The sequence below is a fragment of the Crocodylus siamensis genome, chromosome 2 (genome assembly GCF_052110815.1).
Source record: "Crocodylus siamensis isolate JL-2025a chromosome 2, ASM5211081v1, whole genome shotgun sequence".
NCBI lineage: Eukaryota > Metazoa > Chordata > Crocodylia > Crocodylidae > Crocodylus > Crocodylus siamensis.
Genome location: NC_143396.1, coordinates 95,483,695 through 95,504,243, shown reverse-complemented (window position 1 = coordinate 95,504,243; position 20,549 = coordinate 95,483,695). Strand labels below are relative to the sequence as shown.

The window sequence follows — 20,549 nt, the reverse complement described above, 5'->3', positions numbered from 1 at the left end:
TGTTTGGGCACTGGTCAGACTCCAGAAATGCATGGAACTGCAAAGAAGAAGTGTCTTGCTTCAAACTTCTCTTAGACCAGTTAAAATATAATTGGACAGTGAGCCATGCCACTGATATATTACTAAGAACTACATACCATTGAGATGGATACGTTTTATTCTTTATTGGTGTTTTTGCGTCAACATTTACAGTGAAAGGGAGGGAGAGAAAATGACATAATGAATCCTTTTCAGTAGCCCATAGCAAAGACTGGTCTGTCATCAAAGACTTTTGTTAGTGATTTGTAAATACTGCACATCCAGATATAATTTTCAATGAGAAACTATCATATGTATTAAACAACAACATATCACCATTGGGATGAATTCGAGCATTATAAATTAATATGCAATTTTCGTTACTTTGTAATTAATGAATGTGAATTCCTAGGCTGAGAATGTGACGCTTACATTTTAATTCACTGTTGTATTTGAATGACGTGTATACCTGTTGTAGTCTCAGTTCTAGTCTGAGTTTCATTTAAAGGTGCAATCACAGCACAAATAAGTAATCAGCAACTGAATTCTTGGACAGCAGCTGTAGCAGGTTTTTTTTTTTTAACAGCTGGTGCAACTCTGACCAGACCAAAGAGTTAAACTTAATCATCAGACAAATCGTGTTATAGCCAGTAAGGATTGCACAGACATTTCTAGAATATTTGTAAAATGCAAGATGATGCAGTTGGGTTTATGTTACATATCTGAAATACTTTCTGAAATGTTTAATGAAGGAATGAAGGCAAATGCTTTAAAAATAGTTTTGTGAAAACAAATAGGGGGAAATAAAGTGAAGCTGGAAGACTTGTAACATAAAAACAAATTATTTTTATGGAGTCCTTTTTCACTTTTAAATGAGAGAGTATATGACCAAATGAAACCAGAATATGATATGATTTGTTCGCTTTTGACAATTGGATTCTATTTACTGGGAAATGTCCATTTTTATTTTTGCTTGAACATATGCTCAGTTTTGTGCTTTTAAAAAATTTATTTCACTATGGAAAAAAACGTATGTTGTAAAACCTGCAAATCAAGCATACTATAGTAGCATCCAGAAAACTTGTTTCCTACTTCCTATCAAAGATATATAAATGTGCTCATAGTAATGACTAAGGTGAAATCCTGCTCATGAAGTTCCTAGCAATTTTATCATTTATGGCAGTAGATCCAGCCTTTCATTCCAAGTGTTTGATGGCCTGAATTCAAGTCTCTAATGATTTTTGATCAGCATAGTTTGTGGACACACAACCTAAGACACCTTAATCTTCAACATACTGTGACACTCTGGATGCCCTGCAATGTGTCTTAAGCCAGGTAACTAAAATCTGAAGTAACCAAAATCACTAACCACTAAAGAAAATTTAAGCAATTTTTCACATTATATTTCAGAATGTAACCTAGCAAACCATATAAGTAAAGGTAATTTGTCGGATAAAATGTGCCTTTTTTGCCTGCTTACTTGCTGCTTAAGAAGATATGCGATAAGGAGTGGTTCTCCTAGTCATGAGTACAAATAACTGCATTTATGAGACAACAATATATTTTTTTCAAATGTAAGGTGTTATTGTTTGTATCACTTAAATGTTGCTTACATTTTAGAAAGTTTCAGGTTTTTTCTAAGGTGCCACCTTTGATACATTGGAGATTTGAAATCTAATGTTTATCCCCAATGTGTTAAATATAGCTAGTAATAAATATTCCATAAAGATAATACTAACGAGCTTGAAATATACCACTACATTGATACTAGTATGTCTAGTATGTTTTAATAGGTTGGAAGCTGAAAAGACAGCTGGAAATTTCACTTTGTCTTCAGAATTCGAGATTGCATAGTACACATTTGCAGGGTTGCTCACTTCTTCACTGTAAAAGCAGTAGATAATTACACTTTTTAAATGGTCTAATGAAAGAGGAATTCAGTTCCTGTATTAATTTGTCTCTATCTGGCACATTAAATAGTGTACATTTGAAATAAGTGCAATAGTATCCAGAATTAAAAAAGCTACTTTAGCGCACAAAGTCTGAAATGCACATTTTTTTTCTTCAGGTTTCTACAATATCATTTTAAAAATAAATATTAAAGGGCAACTTTTTGTACTAACAGAATTTTGGCCAGACTGGGGAGTTGGTCATTGTAACTGTTAAGTATCAGCTTCAGAATTTCTCATGTCCTTTCCCCATAATCTCTCTTCTTCCACTCCAAAGTTGTTGTTTTTTTAATGTCGCAGCTTCAGGTAGAGGATAAGCCTATAGGGCCAGTTTGTCTCTGAATAAAATCATCTGGCAACATACCATGTTTTAATGTAAAGAAAGGAAGGAGGTGATGAAATGGTATGGGTGAAAGTAGTCAGATGTACAAGATGAAGGAGGAGAAGGGAAGTTTGGCGATTCACCAAATGGGTTAAAGCTAGTGAGGGGGACATGAAGCTCAACCCTTGTTAGAAGGGTCTGTGCTAAGGTCATGAGACCAAATAATTTGTTGGTGTGCCCATACTGTGTATGTGTGAGACAAATCCCTCTAGGTAGACAATTACTTAAGCTTGACAAAATACTAGGATGGCATGGTGTACACCGTGCCCAGATTCAGTCTCAAATAGCAAAAACCTTGCGGCAATTTTACAACTCTTGTTTCCCTTCTTGAGTGTTTGCTAAAATCTCTTGCTCGTCTGTGTTGTCCTACTTGGCCTTTTTGAATACGTGAGGGAGAGAAGGCAGCCATAGAAATTCTGAAGTTGTCATTTGGTTTTATGTTGTCCAACCATTCATGCTGCAAACTCATTGTTATTGCTAGACATGAGCTACTAAAACAGTGGGCCCCTCACCCTTCTGCAGGAGAACTGACCCATAGTCCTAGGCCATCCAATCAGCAGTTCTTAAACAGGTGTCGCTTCCTTCATGATGTTCAAAAATATTAAATATTTGATAAAAACATTACCAAAGGAAAAATCTTTTCTTCTTACTACCTAGAGTGTAATATTGTTTCTTTATAGTCCTGCTTTTAAACACCACAATGATCGATCCCTTAACAGAGAAACAGAATTATGCAACATTAAGTCTACTAATATCAGGTATTAAATGTCAGTTGAGAGGAAAACCATCAGTATGGATCTCCCTTTTTTCTGAAGAAGTTTAAAACACACATGTTATATGAAATTCCTAAAATTATTGTACTTTTATCAAATAAAACATTTTTGTATGCACACACATGGCTACCGTTGCTCACTTACGTTCACTCTCTTGCTCTCGCTTATTCTCTTTCTCAAATCTATTTTTAATAGGTTAGTTTTAGAAACTTTCCATACATTTGTTAAAGAAAATTGATAACTGTTGAATTGACTGGTTCACTTTTAGGAGTGACATTGAAGTATGAAATATAAAAGAAAATGATCACAAGGTCAGTAACTACTACCATATTTTCATAATTTATACAATCTTCTGAAATGTGTAGGTGTCTCTCATAACAGGATGTATCTGGGTGTTGAACCATGTGCTTCCAACAATCATTAAATACCTATGGTAGATATATCTATGATGTATTTTGTTGCAGCCAATAATATTGTGTTCAGTTTGTGCCAATCTTAACCCCCAGACCTGCCTTAAGCAGGAGAGAACACTGAAGAGCTCACTGATCTGGGCAGATGTCGTAATTCAAGCTCAGATACTAAGTTGTTCCTACATTGTTGGATGATATGCCCAGGGAAGAGCTAGTTATTTGGGGAGAACAGTTTGCGCTTGAGTACAAGGTTTTGTCTACGTAGAAAATATGCAAGTATAACTCCCTGAGTAGACACAGTTATTAGGAAATAAGGGCCATTTTCTGTTTAGTTTGTCTTTTCAAGACACTCACCATCCAAAATGAGAATGTCTGTCTGAACATGGCTTTATAGCAGTGATATCTGGTATGTAAGAGAGAGAACTTTTTTGCAAGACTTCTGCGATCGCCAACATTTTTTTTTTGGTAATTTTTAAAATAATCAGAATTAATCTCTGGTCCTACTTGCATACAATACCAGGTTTACTCATACTGTAAGTTAGTATCCCCTGACAGGGCACAGCAAAAATGCCCAAACCAAGTGCTAAAGTAAAGGAAAGAAGAAACTTGCAGCCTTGTTTCTTCCATTCTACTTTTAAATTGTCTGTGTTACCCTGTATTCCAGAAAAGCCCTAGTAGTGATGTCCTTGTGACCCAGGTGCCTAGAGTGACTCCTCACCCCATTTGCTTGAAGCAAGCTTCAGCAAAGCAGGAAGCTTCCTTTAGCCAACACTACTATAATTTTTATCAACTGGGGAAGCACTCCCTATCTGTACCCAGAGCAGCAGCCAGGGACGGGATTTTAAGTTGTGGAAAGGGATTTAAATCCCTCTTTCCCCCCCACTTCCATTTTTAGTACCCACTCTCTTTACTGCCGATATAGCTGTCTCTTCTTATCCCAAGGCAGAGAAGGGTGGAAGGGAGCTTCAGAGCTATTGCTGTGCATGGAGCAAGGCTCAGTGGTGGTGGCAAAAGAAGGTTTCTACCACTTTCCTCTGGCAGGCTAGGAGCAGGGGCAGGGAAAGGGAACAGTTCCCTTTGCAGCCACTCCCCACAGGAGCGAATAGGGCAGCGGTGGTGGCAGGCAAAATTCCACAACCTTTTACTGCACCCAGAGTAAGTTGAGAGGGCATTGGGGTGAATGGGAGGGGAAGGGACGAGAGTGTTTTGTTTACTTGACTGGGGGATTCTTACTTGATTGGGGACTTTTAAATTTAAAAAAAGTCCCCAGCTGCTGCTTGCACAGCATGACCTGCCTGGCAGTGGGGTGTGGCAACTCCTGCAGTGCTGGTTCCTGCTTCGACATGCCTTGTATTAAAATCCTGTTTCTGTCCAGGGTAGTATGCTCCCCCAGCGGCCAGTCAGCGACTGGGGGGGGGGGGGGTGGCCCCTGCAGCTGATCGCACTGACCCAGAAGTGCTGGCTTCATCCAGCACCCCCACTCCCCAGCCAGCACTCGTGGGGTGGGGGGGGAGAGCACTGGTGCTCCTGCCTGCCCCCTCTGCCCATCGCCTAAGCGGGGAGTGCTGCCTGTCAGGGGGTGCAGATGCACCACCGTGTGCCCCCTACACATCACTATTGCCCTCATTCAGCAGCATCTGCATCAGCAGCTTTCTTCAGTCTTGCCATGTTTTCCATGGAATTCCATGTTAATAGCCTCTGTTCATTAGAACCCAGCCCCTTCTATCACCCTAACCAGGTATGGTTTTTAGGCACAACTGGAAGGATTGTGGGAATCAGGATCGCAACCAGAGTTTCAAGGGAAGAAAGTTTGAGCTCCCCCCTCCCCTTATACTCTGTCATAAGTTAAAACTAAGTACAAATTAATGTTTTTATACTTTGTCCATAAATATATAGACTATCAGCACTTCAGCTACATTCAGTTGTGCAGTATTTTAAAGCCCTTTGAGACACTGCAAGAGTCAAGTGCGGGAACAAAAAAAAAGGTTCCCCGGGCTGCAGATCTTCAGCGCAGGGGCAAAATTAGACTGCTGGGTATCCAGGGGTCAAAAATACCCCGGGTGAAAAAAGCAGGGCAGGGCACAGTGCCTAAGGAAACCAGAGGCTCGGGTCCTTCACAGAGATATTCTGGAAGCTAGCCAAAACATCTCTTTGGTTGGCCCTCACTCCAGTGCTGAAGCACACTGCCTGCCCACTCAGAGCGGGCAGCAGGGGTGTGTGAAGTGGGCCATCTGGATTCAGATTCAGCCTGATTCAGGGGACAGTGATTCGATTTGTTGATTCGGATCACTGTCCCGTTTCTATTCAGTCAAATCCGAAGTTTTGATTCAAATTCAGAGAATAAGTGATTCAGCCATAGACACAGCTTTAAATGTTGTTTTCTACGCATCTCGAGGTATCAGGTGCAGCTCATGAATGCTGAGATTGGGGGGGGGGGGGGTGGAGCATCCTACAGGAGTGCAGGGAGGGTCCCCTGCATGCTTGGTGGCAGACCTAGAAATGGACCAGAAATACTTCCGATCCACTTCCAAGTCTGCTGCCGAGCACATGGGGGACACTCATTCCCCCAGCTCAGCCATCAGCTGCAGGGAGACCTTGGGTGCCCCCCCAGACCCAGGAGGCACCAGTCGCCAAGCTGGGAGGGGGAGGGGGGGTTCCCCCATGCACTCTGTGTTGGACCTGGAAGTGGACCAGAAGTGCTTCTGGTTCACTTCTGGGTCCACCACTGAGTGGACTGGGAACCCGTCCACGCTCCTGTGGGACACTCCATCCACCCTACCATCTCAGCTTTCACGAGCCACCTGGTACCTTGAGGTATGTAGGAAAAACATATAAAGCTGTGTTTGTCTGAATCGTCGAATCTCTCTGAATCAATTCAGAGGGTTCTAATTTGATTTCGAGAGATTAAAGGGTCTCCTGATTCAGAGATTTGGCTGCTGAAGTGGGTCGAATCTCTGGCGAATCAAATTGGCAACTAAAGCTTCGTGCAGCCCTAGCAAGCAGTGTGCCAGCTGCAGGGAGCTGGACCTGGGCTCTGTGCTGGTAAGTAGGGGCTAGAGGAGGTGGGAGGGGATGATGAGAGGACCCTTGCCAGCCCGATCCCTGCCTGTTCCCCAAGCCTCCCAATCACCGCCTGACCCCTGGCAATTAAAAAAAAAAAGAAAAAGAAAATCCCCACACTCAACAGCAGTAGCAGCTGCTGTTGGGGTCACTGGGGCCTCTTGACAGAGTGCCCCCCACACAGCACAGGGCAGCAGGAACAGGCCCTGGCCACCTGGCACCCACACTGCTACTGCCCCATTGTGCAAGTGTGGCCAGGGTCAGCAGGGTGCTACGTGGCTCCGCGCTCTGTCAGGCAGCTGGGACTGTTCAGGCTGAGAAGTGCTGGACCTTGGGTGACAGCTGCAGTGTGGGAGGCTGTGCTGTGCAGTGGGGCTCTTCCAAGAGGCCCTTGTGACCCTGACAGCCCCTGCTACTGCTGGTGACACCTTGCACAGTCTCCCCTAATCCACCCACACCTACCCACACACCCCATGGCTCCCCACATCCTTCCACAGCCACCGCATGCCCCAGCCTACAGTGGCAGCCTCCTGAAACCCCATGTGCAGATCAGGGGCCCACACCCCTCTGGAAGAGCTGGGGAAATGATAGGAGAGCTGGGGAATCGAACCCAGAGCTAGATGTCAATACCAAAGCAGTCCTTTCCCCCTCTTTCCCCTCCCTTGCCTTAGTTTCTGTTTAGCTGCAAGCAAGCTGGCTTTGAAACTAAACATTTCAAAACTTTCAAAATGTTTTGAGTGCCCTGTTTAGTTTCAAAGCTGTTTCGAAGCCCTTCGTTTCATTTTGATTTTGCTCTTTCAAGCTCAAAACAAGTCAAAACAGCTTCAAAACGAAGCACCTGTTGAAATTTCGCAGAACCCTACTGTCTAGTGAGCAAGGTGGTGGTATTAATATACTAATATTAATGCACTTTCATACTTATAAGTTTGGAAATGGTAACACATTAGCTAATGTTAAGAGTACTAAAACTTTATTATTGGTAGTTTGTCAACAAGGTATTATATCTACTAAAGACTTATCCTCAGCAAAATTGAAAGTCTGGTTTGGTACATAAGTTTAGTGATTGAGCCATGTAGGGAGGAGGGGTTGGGAGGGGGGTATAAGACTACGTACAGTGTGCTTACAGGACGCATATATAAGAAATCAAAGGCTTTCCAGAATTTCTCACTAAGTATATAATAAAAATGCAAACCATGGTTGCTGTCTATCTTTCTACTTTTATATTGATGCAGTTGCATTTTAAAATGTTGTAGTACTCTGTTTTCTCCTTTTGAGGGCAGCTGTTCACCAATGATAAGAACTCTCGGATAGCATGTATTGTTCTTTTCAATATTCCTGTCCCTGCAAAGGATGAATTTTTCAGTTTTTTCTAAAGAAAAATACATACTGGTTTTTGTACTGTCATGCTTCTGTAACTTCTAGCAACACTGATAAAAAAATAACATTAAAATATTTGGTAGCCAAAGTTATTTAAGTCAAAAAAAGGATAATGGGAGATTTCAAAGAGATTAGAAATTGATTTATTTATCTCTACATGATTTTGATAAACTCTGCATAATGTTTTAATCTAACTTTTCTGGTCAGATATGCTAAAAGACTAAGTCCATCTCATATTTCTTTTATTCCGTTAAAATGAATAAATTGTCCTAATAAGGAGCTTTAATCGTCCTAATTTTAGATTGAAGAATTTCAAAGTTGTGTTACTTTTTGGGCTTTGTCTTCTTTGAAATACTAGTCTCCTGATTGATCCGCCCAGGAAAAGAAATAGTTGAGAACTGTCTGGTTCAAGGGTGTGACTCAATATAATGCAGAGATCAACTGCTGACAAACTATCTTCAGATATGAAAAGCTGAAGTTGGACTCCTGATTAGACGTTTAGAGAATCTATGAAGACCAGGCCACTTTATTTAGGTTCTGAGTTTTAGACGTGTGAAAGCATTCACATGCAGATTTTCAGCTTTCCTCTGGGTGTGTCTGTAATGGCCGGTGTGTGTAATATTCCTATCACCGTTATGATAAATATCCCTCTTCATTTTTGTCCCCTCTGCTTGTTATATCTGCTTACTTTTTAAATTAGACTAGAGGTGGGCAAAATGCAGCCTGCAGGCCAGGTGTGGCCCGCCAAGCCATTCTATTTGGCCTGCGGGGCCCCTAAAATATTAGAAAATTAGTATTAATCTGCCCTGGGCTGCCTGTCATGCGGCCCTCGATGGCTTGCCAAAACTCAATAAGCAGCCCTCCACCCAAAATAATTGCCCGCCTCTAAATTAGACTATACTATATTTAGAGCAAGGACTTTCTTGTATTATGTGTTTGTATAATGTCAAGTGCAGTTCAGGGCCCCAGAGCATCACTGTACTACAGTACAACTTCGCTACTAATACAAATTACAAATATGCTTATAGGGAGTCCAGTAGTGTATAATAAACCTGAAAGAACAGAAAAAAAAGGGTGTTTGAAACTACATGAGTTCAGTTAGTATTTTGCCTGAGACACAAAGCATTTTGGGGCAAATAAATTAAAATGTAAGCCTTTATGATATATAAGTATGGTTTTGATTTCATTTTTGTGTTTTTTTTGTTCTTGTCCCCACTGCTCTCTTGTGCTTTATGGGAAAAATATCATACCTGTACTTCCCTTAGCTTCTCAGCTTGGCAAAACATACCTGAGAAACATTCAGAACCCTTGACACCTTGCTAACTTTCTCCAGTGAAAAAAGCCTGATATTTGTTATGCACAAGAAAAATACAATGCATCAAAGAATCAGTGAAGTGCATTCCAGTCATGCTTCTGTAAAGCATCAGTTGAGAATGCAATAGCTATTATAATTTATAGTGACTGTACAATAGAAACTAGGATGAGGGTACTCTACCAATAAGAACATTTAAAAGTGGAAAAGCTATAACTTAAACTACTTCACTATTTGGCACTGGTCCACATCTTTTTAATGGTGAGGTATTATATATCAGATAAATACAGTCATTTAAAGGCAAAAAATTAAGTTGTTCTTGGACCAAGTAAAACACTTGGGTGTTTGATAGCTTTAAGTTTAAAAAAAAAAAAAAAGAGGTAGTAAAGGCCCTTAAGTTTAATGAAGGTAAAATATAATTATGTTCCAACAAGCATAGTTTGTGGGGGTTGTTTTCAGGGGGGGCAGGGTTGGCGGGGCAGTGTTTGGTGGTTTTTTGCTTTTTTTTTCTTTGAGCAGGGACAGGGAGATTCCCACTGGTATATTTTAATAGGGTTGTTTGAGTCATAGTACCAGGGTTCAAGCTTTCAGGTGTTATTAGAGCCCTTTTATCACCATTAAATAATTAACTGTTGTTGCTGAGTTGTGCCCACGGGGAGACCCAGTCCACACTCCAGTGTTCTGCCAACAGAAGTCAAATTCTGCTGCCTGTACTTGAAAGTGTACTTACATTTCAGATTTCCTCTCTCACAGAATCTCCCATTTCTGCTGACAGTTAACCACTTCTTTCTAGTGAAAGAAGGCTTCTGTAGCCAACAGAGCCATGTGTGTAGACACGCTTGCCCTTCAATTGGCTGTAACAGCTTTTAGCAGCTGGTGCCTCCCTGGGTTGCACTTTGCGCTCTGCTGGCACATCTGCTGAAGTGGAGCTGCCAGAAGTGCATGGATATGTATGCACTTGGGCAGCTTGGCAGTGGTAGCTGCTGTCTGCTGGCAGAACCATGTAAAGCATAGACAAGGCCTAAGCGTCCTTAAAGGTCATTCCACCCCTGCATTTCAACCTATGCTGTCCCAGTTCATTGTTGCTGTCACTGTTTGCTGCATCTTTTATCAGCAGTTTCATATGACATGTTGAAAGCGTTTAAATGACTCTTCAGGAAGGCTTCGCAAATTCCAGTAACATGGTTTGGTAAAACAAAATATGCTTTGGTATAACAGATGTCCAGGGAGTGGAAATGACCATGTCAACATGGTTAAGTCATAACAAACATTTCAATAGTGAAAGTTAAATTTGGTTTTCAAATGAAAGTAAACTGGTTGCAAAAATATAAGGGTTTATATAATACGTATGAATATTATACCTGAAATGTAACGGTTTTTCCTACCAAAACTTGTTAAGTTTTGTCTAGGGTCAAAGCACATGAAAAGCTTCAGTTCTCCGGGAAATTTCAGCTTTGCCCTAGGGGAAGATCCCATCTGGGCTTTTCTCCTTTTCTGCTCCCTAAGCAACAGCAGGCAGTGCTCCCCTTCTCCCTCTCAGGAACTGAGGACACTTCCATAAGTGGGCAGGAAGAAGCAAAATGAATTAAAGATGCCTCTGCTTTTCTTTGAAACTGGAGTTTGCTTTGTTCCCCTCCTGTCCTCTGAAATCTTGGCAATGCTAGGCCTGCTCCAGTCTCACCCTGGCAAGGGGGCAAGAGGACTCCACTGCAGTTGCTACTGTAAGCTAGGGAGAGAGATTCTGGGGGGGAGCAGAAATAATGTGTAGACAGGTAGGAGTAATTGTTGGTGGAACGGAATTAGCTTCTTGTCTGGGTCACAGGCAAGTGGAGTTGCATGGACATGGAATTCGGAAGTTTGGAAGAAAAGTGGAAACTGCACTATTTGTTAGCCAGTGAGAGCTCCTTCAACAGGGACCGAAAGCTTATTATTAAAAACCCTGGGAGAGAGGGTAATATTAATTTTCTAGACCATCTGAGTGTATACCTACTAGCACATGTTTTGGGAGGGCTGGAGCAGAAGGAGATTAAAAAAAAAAGATAGACAAGAGCACAATGTTTGTGATTTGATAGACATTCTTCTGATGTTTGAGGAGGCTTCATTCATTTTAAATTCTGAATTGGTAATATTGTGTATAGTGTGAATTGTAACTAAAAATAGCAACATTATTAGAAAATCTTGTATTTTATTTGACCAGCAATCATCATTTAAACCAGGGAATTATAAAAGAAGCACCTTTTGCGTACAAACAACTGGGATTGATCATGTGCACCTACTATACATGATTTGAGCTTCATTTTGCTGCCTTACACTCTGAAAGGGCAATGTAGATTTGTGAAATCATTTTCAGAAAAGTCCTTTTGTGAGTTGGTTTGGCCATTAAAACTCAAAGCAGTTGTGATTTTTTTTTTTTTCAAATAAATCTCATATCAATTTCAGAAAAGGATGCCTTAATGACATTGCATGGGAGGTCCACCACCTGTTTGATTGGCAGGAGCAGTCTGCTTTCACATTAGTTGTTCGCAATTCCTGTCTATACTAGGATAGCTTGCACTTCACTAAGCAGCAGACAGGTCAGGAAACTTGGCAGGAGAAGGTTGAAAGACAAAGGCAACAGGCAGACCACTTTGAACTCTTTATTTTTAGAGAAATCATGCAATTCTGCTTTTAAAAGATTTTAGCAGTGCCATTGCTTTACTAATTTCTGTATGACTAAGCAAGAACCACAAAATGTCAAAACCAGGAAAACCTGCCCTAAATCATGGGTTGGTTCCTGTTGATTTCAAAAGTATGAAAGAGCCTTTGCCACACCAAACTGTGATGAAGATATTTAGCATCAGCATCATTGCCCAGGGCCTCCCTTTTTGCCGTAGGCGGGTGAGTATAATTTAAAAAAAAAATATAGACTCTTACATTGCTTGGCTTGGGGTACTATGCTTTGTCATGGTGTTTTTCAGTCCGCACAGTCGTACTTAAATCTGTAGTGTAGTTGTCTCTACATGCTCAAAATAACACTTGATTGCAGTAATGATGGCTTCAGTTTTTTTGTTAATAAAATTCTACATATGGTGCCATAAAAGTATTAAGCATTTAAAAGGACCTAGCATAGATCTTCTTGTGATAAATTGCATAGAGATGGCACACAGTTGCATGCACTCTATAAAACTAAGTAAAAAATCTTTTACCTTTTAAATATATAATTTTATTCTGCATTCAGATGCTTTAGTTTTAGTTTTATCCTGAAATCTTTTGCGTGCAGTTCTGAATTGCTTTAGTATGTGTAAGTTACAAAAGTATGAACTTTCAAAACTCTTAAATTGTTTTAATGTTTAGAAAGGTTTTGGTAAGATTTCTTAAACTTTAATTAAAATACTTTTGTAATTCACAATAATGGAGATAACATTTTTGCTGTTACAGAAAATAAAAATAGCATGTTACTATGTGGAGGTTGCAATATAGTTTATATATAGACGATCCTAGACTGTCAAACTACCAGAGGTCTTATACTACAGCCTCAATACTTGTGTTAATAAAGTTGTTATAAAGCACATTTTCTGAAAGAAAATAAGTCACTTAAACTAAATTCTTGCTAAAATACTTAGCTATCAATAATTTCTAGAAGTAGTGAATATTTCCAAATTAACTTTATACTCTCCAAAGTCCTTGGTTTACTGCTGCTCAGTTCATACTTTTTTAATTCAAATCAACATTTTTATTACCCCTGAAACGAACCAATTTTTACTAAACTCTTAAACAGATTTTAAAATAAAAAGGTTTACTGCTTTTCAGTCTGAGGGTTTCTAAAAATTGAATAAAAGTGCTGAGTTTATTACCTGATCTCATATAAATTTGGCCCTACTTTTGCAAGTATTATACATTTGTATCTTAATTTTAAAATATTTTTCTTTTGGTAGAGGACTTCTAGAGTTAATTAAATATCAGATTTATAGTAGTATTTTTAATAAGCTTTTTTTTAACTAGTTTTGGAAACAGATTGCTTAGCACATCTGACCAAGAAGATTATTCCGTATATTAGAACTGTGAGTATGCTTTGAAGCCTGCACAATTTAAAAAAAAAAATACATTCCAGCATATTCCTACCATTTTTTTCTTTAATGGCTCAATGACTTCATAGTTCAGAAAATAGGAAATTTATTTTGAATGATATGTCAGTTCACTGAACAGTGAAGAAGGAGATTTTTGCAAATATGAGAGTGCAGGCTGAGTCTGCTCTTCCTTATTGATATAGGAGTTCTTCCACAATAGAAGACAAATATAATGTTTGGTTGCAAAATAAGTGTGGTAAAATACAGATCTGTTTGGCTATCACTTCTAATTTTTCTATATGTCTCAAGATGTTATTCTGGGTACCATAGGACACAATTGTATGGGAAAAAGATTTTCCTCCTAATTCAGGAGAAATACGCGGTAAGTTCTCTTACTGTTTTTTGAAACTGGGTATTGTTGCAGTCATTATGTTGACAGTTTTTAAATTGCTACCTCAAGAAAAGATACAAATCGTTCAGGGGAAAAAAACAAATATTTCCTTGGTGGGAAAAGAAATTTTAACATCACAAATATGTAAAGTCATTAAAAATTCATTTTGGGAAAGACTCATAATTCCAAAAGCAATCAATTTAAATGTTCAGCTAAGCTGCCCTACCTCTCGTTTAAGGAGTCTTGTTTAATGAGAATGCTGCACATCATGGGTTTTGCCAAGTACCTGAAAACTATTAGATTGAACTTTGTCCAATTAGTCAAATAAAACTAAGTTGGAAAACACTGGAACTATAAATTTAGTTGATTTCCAAACACAAATTTAAAAAATGTATAATTTGTAATGTAAACAGTGATGTAACTAGGGCTGAACGACTGGGGCAACTGCCTTGAGTGTCAACTGGAGGGAGAGGAAAGGTGAAAAAAACCGGCTGCTCCTGGCAGCCATGCAATTATAATTATGATCGCAATTGCAGTAGCACCAGTGACATGGCAGCAACTGGAAGTCACCACAGCTGCTGTGCCCCAGGCAACTGGCCACATCATTGTGCCACTGAATGTAACCATCATTTCTTTTGTAAAACTAATGTAGTGATCACTGATAAGAAGAAAGATATTTCCTTCCCTTTGCTCTCATACCTAGTAACAAAGCTGTTCTATATCTCACTACGATTGTCTGTCCCCTGTATTCTTTATAAATAATAATGGTGCAGTGTGTGGGTGTAAATGTATGCACCTATATACAATCTCTCTCTCTCTCTATATTTTCATTTTTTTTCAGAAATGCTGCATATTAAATGCTTACTTCAAGTTTGGATACCTGAGTTTTCACTTCATTACAAATGGTGGCAAAATTTATATGTTAAACATGTTCTGTGACGTTCTATAGAGAAGAAATAGGTTTTATTCAGACTGTTCTGATTTTTCTAATGTTTCAAAACCTAGAGTCCTCACAAAGGACATAAATTCTTTATTGAAGTACAGAAAACACATACAATGCTGTTGAATAGGTTTAATTTAGATATATTACAATTTTATCACTTCATTAAAGGCACTAGTAGTTTTTCATGCTAATATTAAGTTTTAACATTAATGTTTATTTGTGTTATGACATTGCAAATAAGGGTTTTTTTCTAAAGCAACTTCTGTGACACTTTTTGAACATGAAGAAATTGAAATTAACTTTAATGCTGATCATAAAACACTGTAACAATATTTGCAAATATTATTTGTTTTTAAAAACTTTCCATAATGAATTTTTAAATGATGATATTTTTATGCTTTGTGTTGTGCTGATTTATTCAAACTTTGTCACAACTTAATTTATGATCAACTTCCTTCTTTTTTGTAGTCAATTTTGTATTCCCTTTGGGTTATATAAAACCAACTAAAACATCTAAAAAATGTATACTGTGATCCCTGGGAGTGAAAATATTTCTGCTGTGAGACCTTATAATTCATATCTTGTGCACCTCTTGCGTTAGTTATATTCAGCTTCTATTAAGCAGCTGACTATAAATGATAACAGGACATAACAGCCTGCCAACCTGTATTTTATTAGGGTACTCTGGTTGAGTAAAAGCTGGATTTAAAATACTTCTAATAACTATCCAAGATTCAGGACAAAGATAAAACCGTTTAGCACATGGAAATAAGCAAGATGACTGCATGATCCAAAAGAATATAACAAAACAATATTCAAGCTTAGCTTGTTTTCCCTAAGGTCCATCACTAGAGAAACCAGTATGCTGTTGTTTAATAGAGAATGTTAGTGTGGTGCTATCTTTAATTGAAATATTCTGTATAAACATTTTAATAAAAACTATTCTAGTATGAACTGACATAGTTCTTTATCATTCATTCTGAATATTACCTAGCACTTAATTATTCTGCAGGATTTAACCATGCCTAACTTTTAAAATAAATGTACTTTTTAAAATAGCCATGCATAATATATGAATTTAGAAGTACAATATTTCATCTGCCACTTGGAACTATTCCCATTCAGTTTTATCTTTATGGGAGCATATATTTAAAGTTAAATCTCAGTATTCTTGCTCCTAAATGGTATTGTGTTGTCTTTTCCAGCATATTAATTTAGTTTCTATACAAAGTGTAATGAGACTAAGAATGATTTACAGTTGGGAAGTGAACAACTCGGCTACAATTGCATGCAAGTAAACATTGTTTTACTTCAGATGACTTGATATAGTACTATTATAGAATATGATTTGTGTACCATGTAGTGCTCCTACCTGAAAATGGTGTTAATAAACTTGCTCATTTTCAGTGCTTATTCTGTCAGAAATAGAGTATTAATAGTGTACTGTACACAATAATGAAAATAACCACAATTTTTTACATGCATATAAAAGGTAAATATTTTACCAAATTTAGATTTTTAATAAAATCTCTCCTCCCGTTGAGGCCAAATAACCCTCTGAGTACTCCAAGAGTAACACCCTTCCCCCTTCCCTCTCTTGCCGTGTGCTGTTTGCACCTTGTATGATTTGGTCTTTGGATTATAAATTACTCATTTAAAGGATGTTTTCATTTCCAGTGTCAAAAATTCTATTTGTGGTGATATAAAATACATTCATATGCTGTTAAGTATAGCTTTGATCACACATACACCTTTTAAAAATTTGTATTTAAAATTGGATAAATTATTACTTAAACATATTTCTTATCCTTTTTAAACATCTTGGTTTACATACGTTGCTTCTAATGTATGGACATCCACTGTTCTGCACATAGATTAGACATATTCATTTCAACACAGAGGAGCAGATTACAGGCTTTATTTTTCTTTCACTCTTCTTTGAGTTTAGACTCTTTCTGGATCACTACTTTACTCAACCCCAGTTTACTTGTTTTGCCATGTAAGAGAATGCTGTTACATTCGCATCCTCAGTAAATTTCCATTCAACAGGTACCATATTTTCTCACATATAACTCGCACCTTTTCCCAAAAACCAGCTGCGAAAAATGTGGTTATGCATTATATGCAAAGAAAAGGGTTATCAACAGGTGCACATATTTGGTGGTGGGGTGGTGCTAGCATTGACTGTTGCAGCTCTGGAAGGTATGGCAGTTAACACTGCCACTGGTCCGCCCCTTCTGTGCACCCCCACCCACCAAATGTCAAGGCCCAAGAGGAGCCCCTCTCCCCAAACACATGTCAGAGGGGCTGGCACACAGGATTTGTTCTCAATCAGAGTGCCAGGGCCTGCCCTATGTCCTTGCTGCAGAGCTATGTAACGGGATAGACCTGGCACACTAAGCCTGGGACCCCATGCTGTCTCTGGGGTGCACAGTCCTGGCTTTGGCAGACCTGGCCCCTACATGTGGCTTCAGAGCTAACACGGGGCCCCAGACATGCCATGTTGCCCCATGCTAGCGTACTGGTACTGGAGCTACATGACTAAGCCTGATTCCACATGCCAATGCTAGGGCTGCACAGTGAGTCCAGGACTCCACATTGGCTCTGGACCAACATGCCAGGTGCACAGCTCCAGAGCCAGCATGTGGTCCTGAATTTGGTGCACCTACACCTGGCATGTGGCTCCAGAGCCAGCACAGGGTCATAGAGTCACTGATTGTCCCTAGCACAAGTATTCAGTATTGGGCCATGCCACATGGCTCCAGCACCAGCATGCTGACTCTGGGGCCATGCAGCAAGTTGGAGACCACTGTGCTAGCTCAGGAGCTAGACGCATCAAATCCAGGCACCAGAGCCAGTGTGCAGTCCTGGATTTTGTGCACCCAGAATTGGCATGTGGCTCTAGAACCAGTACAGGTTCCCAGGGTCGCCAGTCAGCCTCAGTGCTGTCATGCTGGATCAAGCCCTGCTATGTGGCTCTAGAACCAGCATGCTGCCACTGGGGCCATACACTTAGTCAGGGATCCCACAGTAGCTAAGGGGCTGGGTATGCCAGATCCAGACCCCAGAGCCATTGCACTGGAAGTACACAGGGTCAAGGCCAGTGTGCGGCCCCCAATCCAGTGTGTAGATTCAGAGACCCCAGGCCTTAGTTACCTACATGTAAGTTGCTGGGGTTTTTTTTTTCCTGTTTAGCATTTCAAAAATAGGGCATGAACGATGCCCTACAATAGTGTGCTATATGGGGTAAAATTAGGTACTTCAAACTTCAGATTAAGTGGAATCACAGCATTTTCACCCGAGAACACTTTTAGAGTGTATTATGGATTCTGCATGCATCTCTTCTGGCGCTCATATTAATTCCTGTGTATCAGTTTGGCCTAGCTCATCCTGCCCTTGCATTTTACCACGTTACTTCTGGTGTTAGTCAACAAGGAAGCCATGTAACTTATTACCACCAGTCTACTTGGATCAGTAGACCAACAGCAATTCCTTCTAACTGCTTCAGCATGTTTACCAGTGGTGCCTATTTCAACCACCCCTTCCATTGACTTTTTTGTGCTGTGTAGCAGAGACGTATAGTCAACACTACCAGCCTGCCTGTCCCAACAGCAATTTCATGGAGCTGATCAGAGAAAAAAATTAAAGCCTGTATTTCTCTTTACAGTTTTGTTCCATGTCTATTTACCAGAGCAGGTTAGCATAGAAGACCTAAACCTTCTGTTTTCTTTATATATATATATATATATATATATATATAAAGAACAGTTTAGTATTTTAGGCTTGAAATAATAAGTTCTAAAATATTTCCTTCAAATCCAAGAATACAGATTGTCAGATACATTTGGTACACCAAAGTATGCACTGCAAGGGACTTTATATAGTAAGTTTTGCATAGTAATATCCATAGGATTAGTCACCAGAAGTTTAGAGTTCCTTTACCAGGCTGATTGAAACTAACATTCCCTCTCAAGCTGATGGAGCCTTTGATATTTTTAGCTTCTTTCCATCTGAATTTAAAATACATTTTTAAAGACTCGTTTTAAAAGTTTTTTAGAAGGATGTATATTATCTTGAACATTAGATCCTTGCTACTCCTCAGTCTCCAAGAATCCGCTCTTATTACTGGCTGCCTAATATGAAAAATATCCAGATCAGTGACTGCCTGCATATGAAAGAGAAAGTTAGTTTTCTTGCCTTTAATTTTTTTGATTTCTCATAACTGAGAGCATCCACTGATTTCAACAGGCCATTGCTATCTATAAACTTGAAGATGTAGTGGTATAGTTCCTATTCTTTTAGGCCTATAATTTACAGTGCTTTTTATTGATTTTTTTCTGCAATTGGTGTAGTTTCAGATTTGGAAGTTGTCATTTGGCACTTCTACAGCAGTCCAGCAGAGGGACGCTAAACTGAAAGGAGTGGGGGGAATCCTATAAGGCTCTATTTGTGAAAAAATGAGCAGGTCTAACTCGTGAGTAACATTCTGACCATGTAAAAATTACAGTAAGAAATTATTTTTTATTTTTTCCTTTCCAAATTGTTCACTATCTTTTCCTTTCTTACTCCTTTATCTCTCTTCTCCGCCCCTCATACTTCTCCCAAAATGTTCTAATTTTTTTTTTTCAAAATGATCTATGAGAAAGTGGTGATTGGCCAAAAGTGCCACTTCCTTCCTTGGTGGGGTGGGAGAGAAAGCGGCAGGATTTCAATGTAATTTTGAATATGTTCCTTTGAGTATGGAGCAGTAGCATTCTCTAAAGAATATATCCTTTTTTCCTCCTTATTTCATTCTTTTTCTATATAAAGGATACAAACAAACCATACGGAGGTTGCAGAGTCATATGAGGCAATTAGGAATGCTAGAAGTGTAGGGCTGTAAGAGACCACTAGAATCTATTTGGGTGCATTCTAATTAATCTAATTAGCAGATTAATCGAGTCTGCTAGAGCGTTCTAATTGACATGCTCCAGCGTGCTGCAGCATCACATGTATTCAGCCTCCTACATTTCAAAATGTTGGCGAGGACACCTTAACTAAAACTTGTCAAATGAACCCCCATGGCCTTTTGAAATGCAGGATTCTGAATACATGACACTGCTGCATTTTAATTAGAGCAGCTGTCTGGGAGCCACTCTAATTAAAACATCTCCCCCACCTTGGTGTATGTGTATAGACACCCTTTAGTTCCAACCTGCTATGCTGATGCTAGTTCAAGCATACTTGAGACATCTCTGCCAAATGTCTTAAAAATCTGTAATAAAGGAGATTTAGTAACTTTCCATTTCAGGAGGATTCAGTGATTCTTCATTACCACAGTGAAACAAATTCCTTTTCTAAAATGCCACCTCCAGAGCAACTCTCATACATATATTAATTAAACTTACCACTTTTGACCAGGATTAAAGCCAACACAAAAAACCTTTCTTTAAACTTAACATTAAAATGTTTTTCATCACGTTCAGAATTATTTTAATCTTCATATTGGATACAGTGAGTGGCATTATTCCATTGTTGACTATCAAATTGTACTCATACAACCAAGCTGAAAAACATTACTCAATTCCATTGTCAAGTACTCAAATTAAGAAGCATCAGAATTAACATTGCCTTTGCAATTTGGCCCCTTTGTAGCTGTCTTTAATGACATAAATAGTATCCCAAGCCTCTTTCCCCCCCTCCCCCCCCCCGACTCAAACCTACTGCTGGCTGTGACTGTAGACTACAAATCCTAGTCTGTGACTGTAGACTACAAATCCCTCCCCTCGACTCTTGCCTTGCTCAGGGCAAAAGTTGAGTGTTCAGTTAATGAGCAGCTATCTAATTCTGTTTTATCTTTGTTGTTCAATATGTTGTCCTATACTTTATCTACTATATCATATTCAAAT

General features: G+C 39.2%; 1 protein-coding gene across 6 annotated transcripts in view; it reads left to right on the top strand.

Annotated features, from left to right (window-relative positions):
- The window catches only part of FBXW7 (F-box and WD repeat domain containing 7), a 253,244-nt gene that overhangs the window by 140,807 nt on the left and 91,888 nt on the right, over positions 1-20,549 (top strand). The window contains exon 1 of one of the 6 annotated variants that reach the window (XM_090036398.1): positions 11,853-12,158. The exons of the other annotated variants lie outside the window; for them this stretch is intronic. Coding sequence (XP_089892524.1) covers positions 12,012-12,158 — 147 coding nt within the window. The 5' untranslated portion in view covers positions 11,853-12,011. Of the gene's footprint in view, positions 1-11,852; positions 12,159-20,549 lie in introns of those variants that run through there. 6 annotated transcript variants of the gene reach the window in all.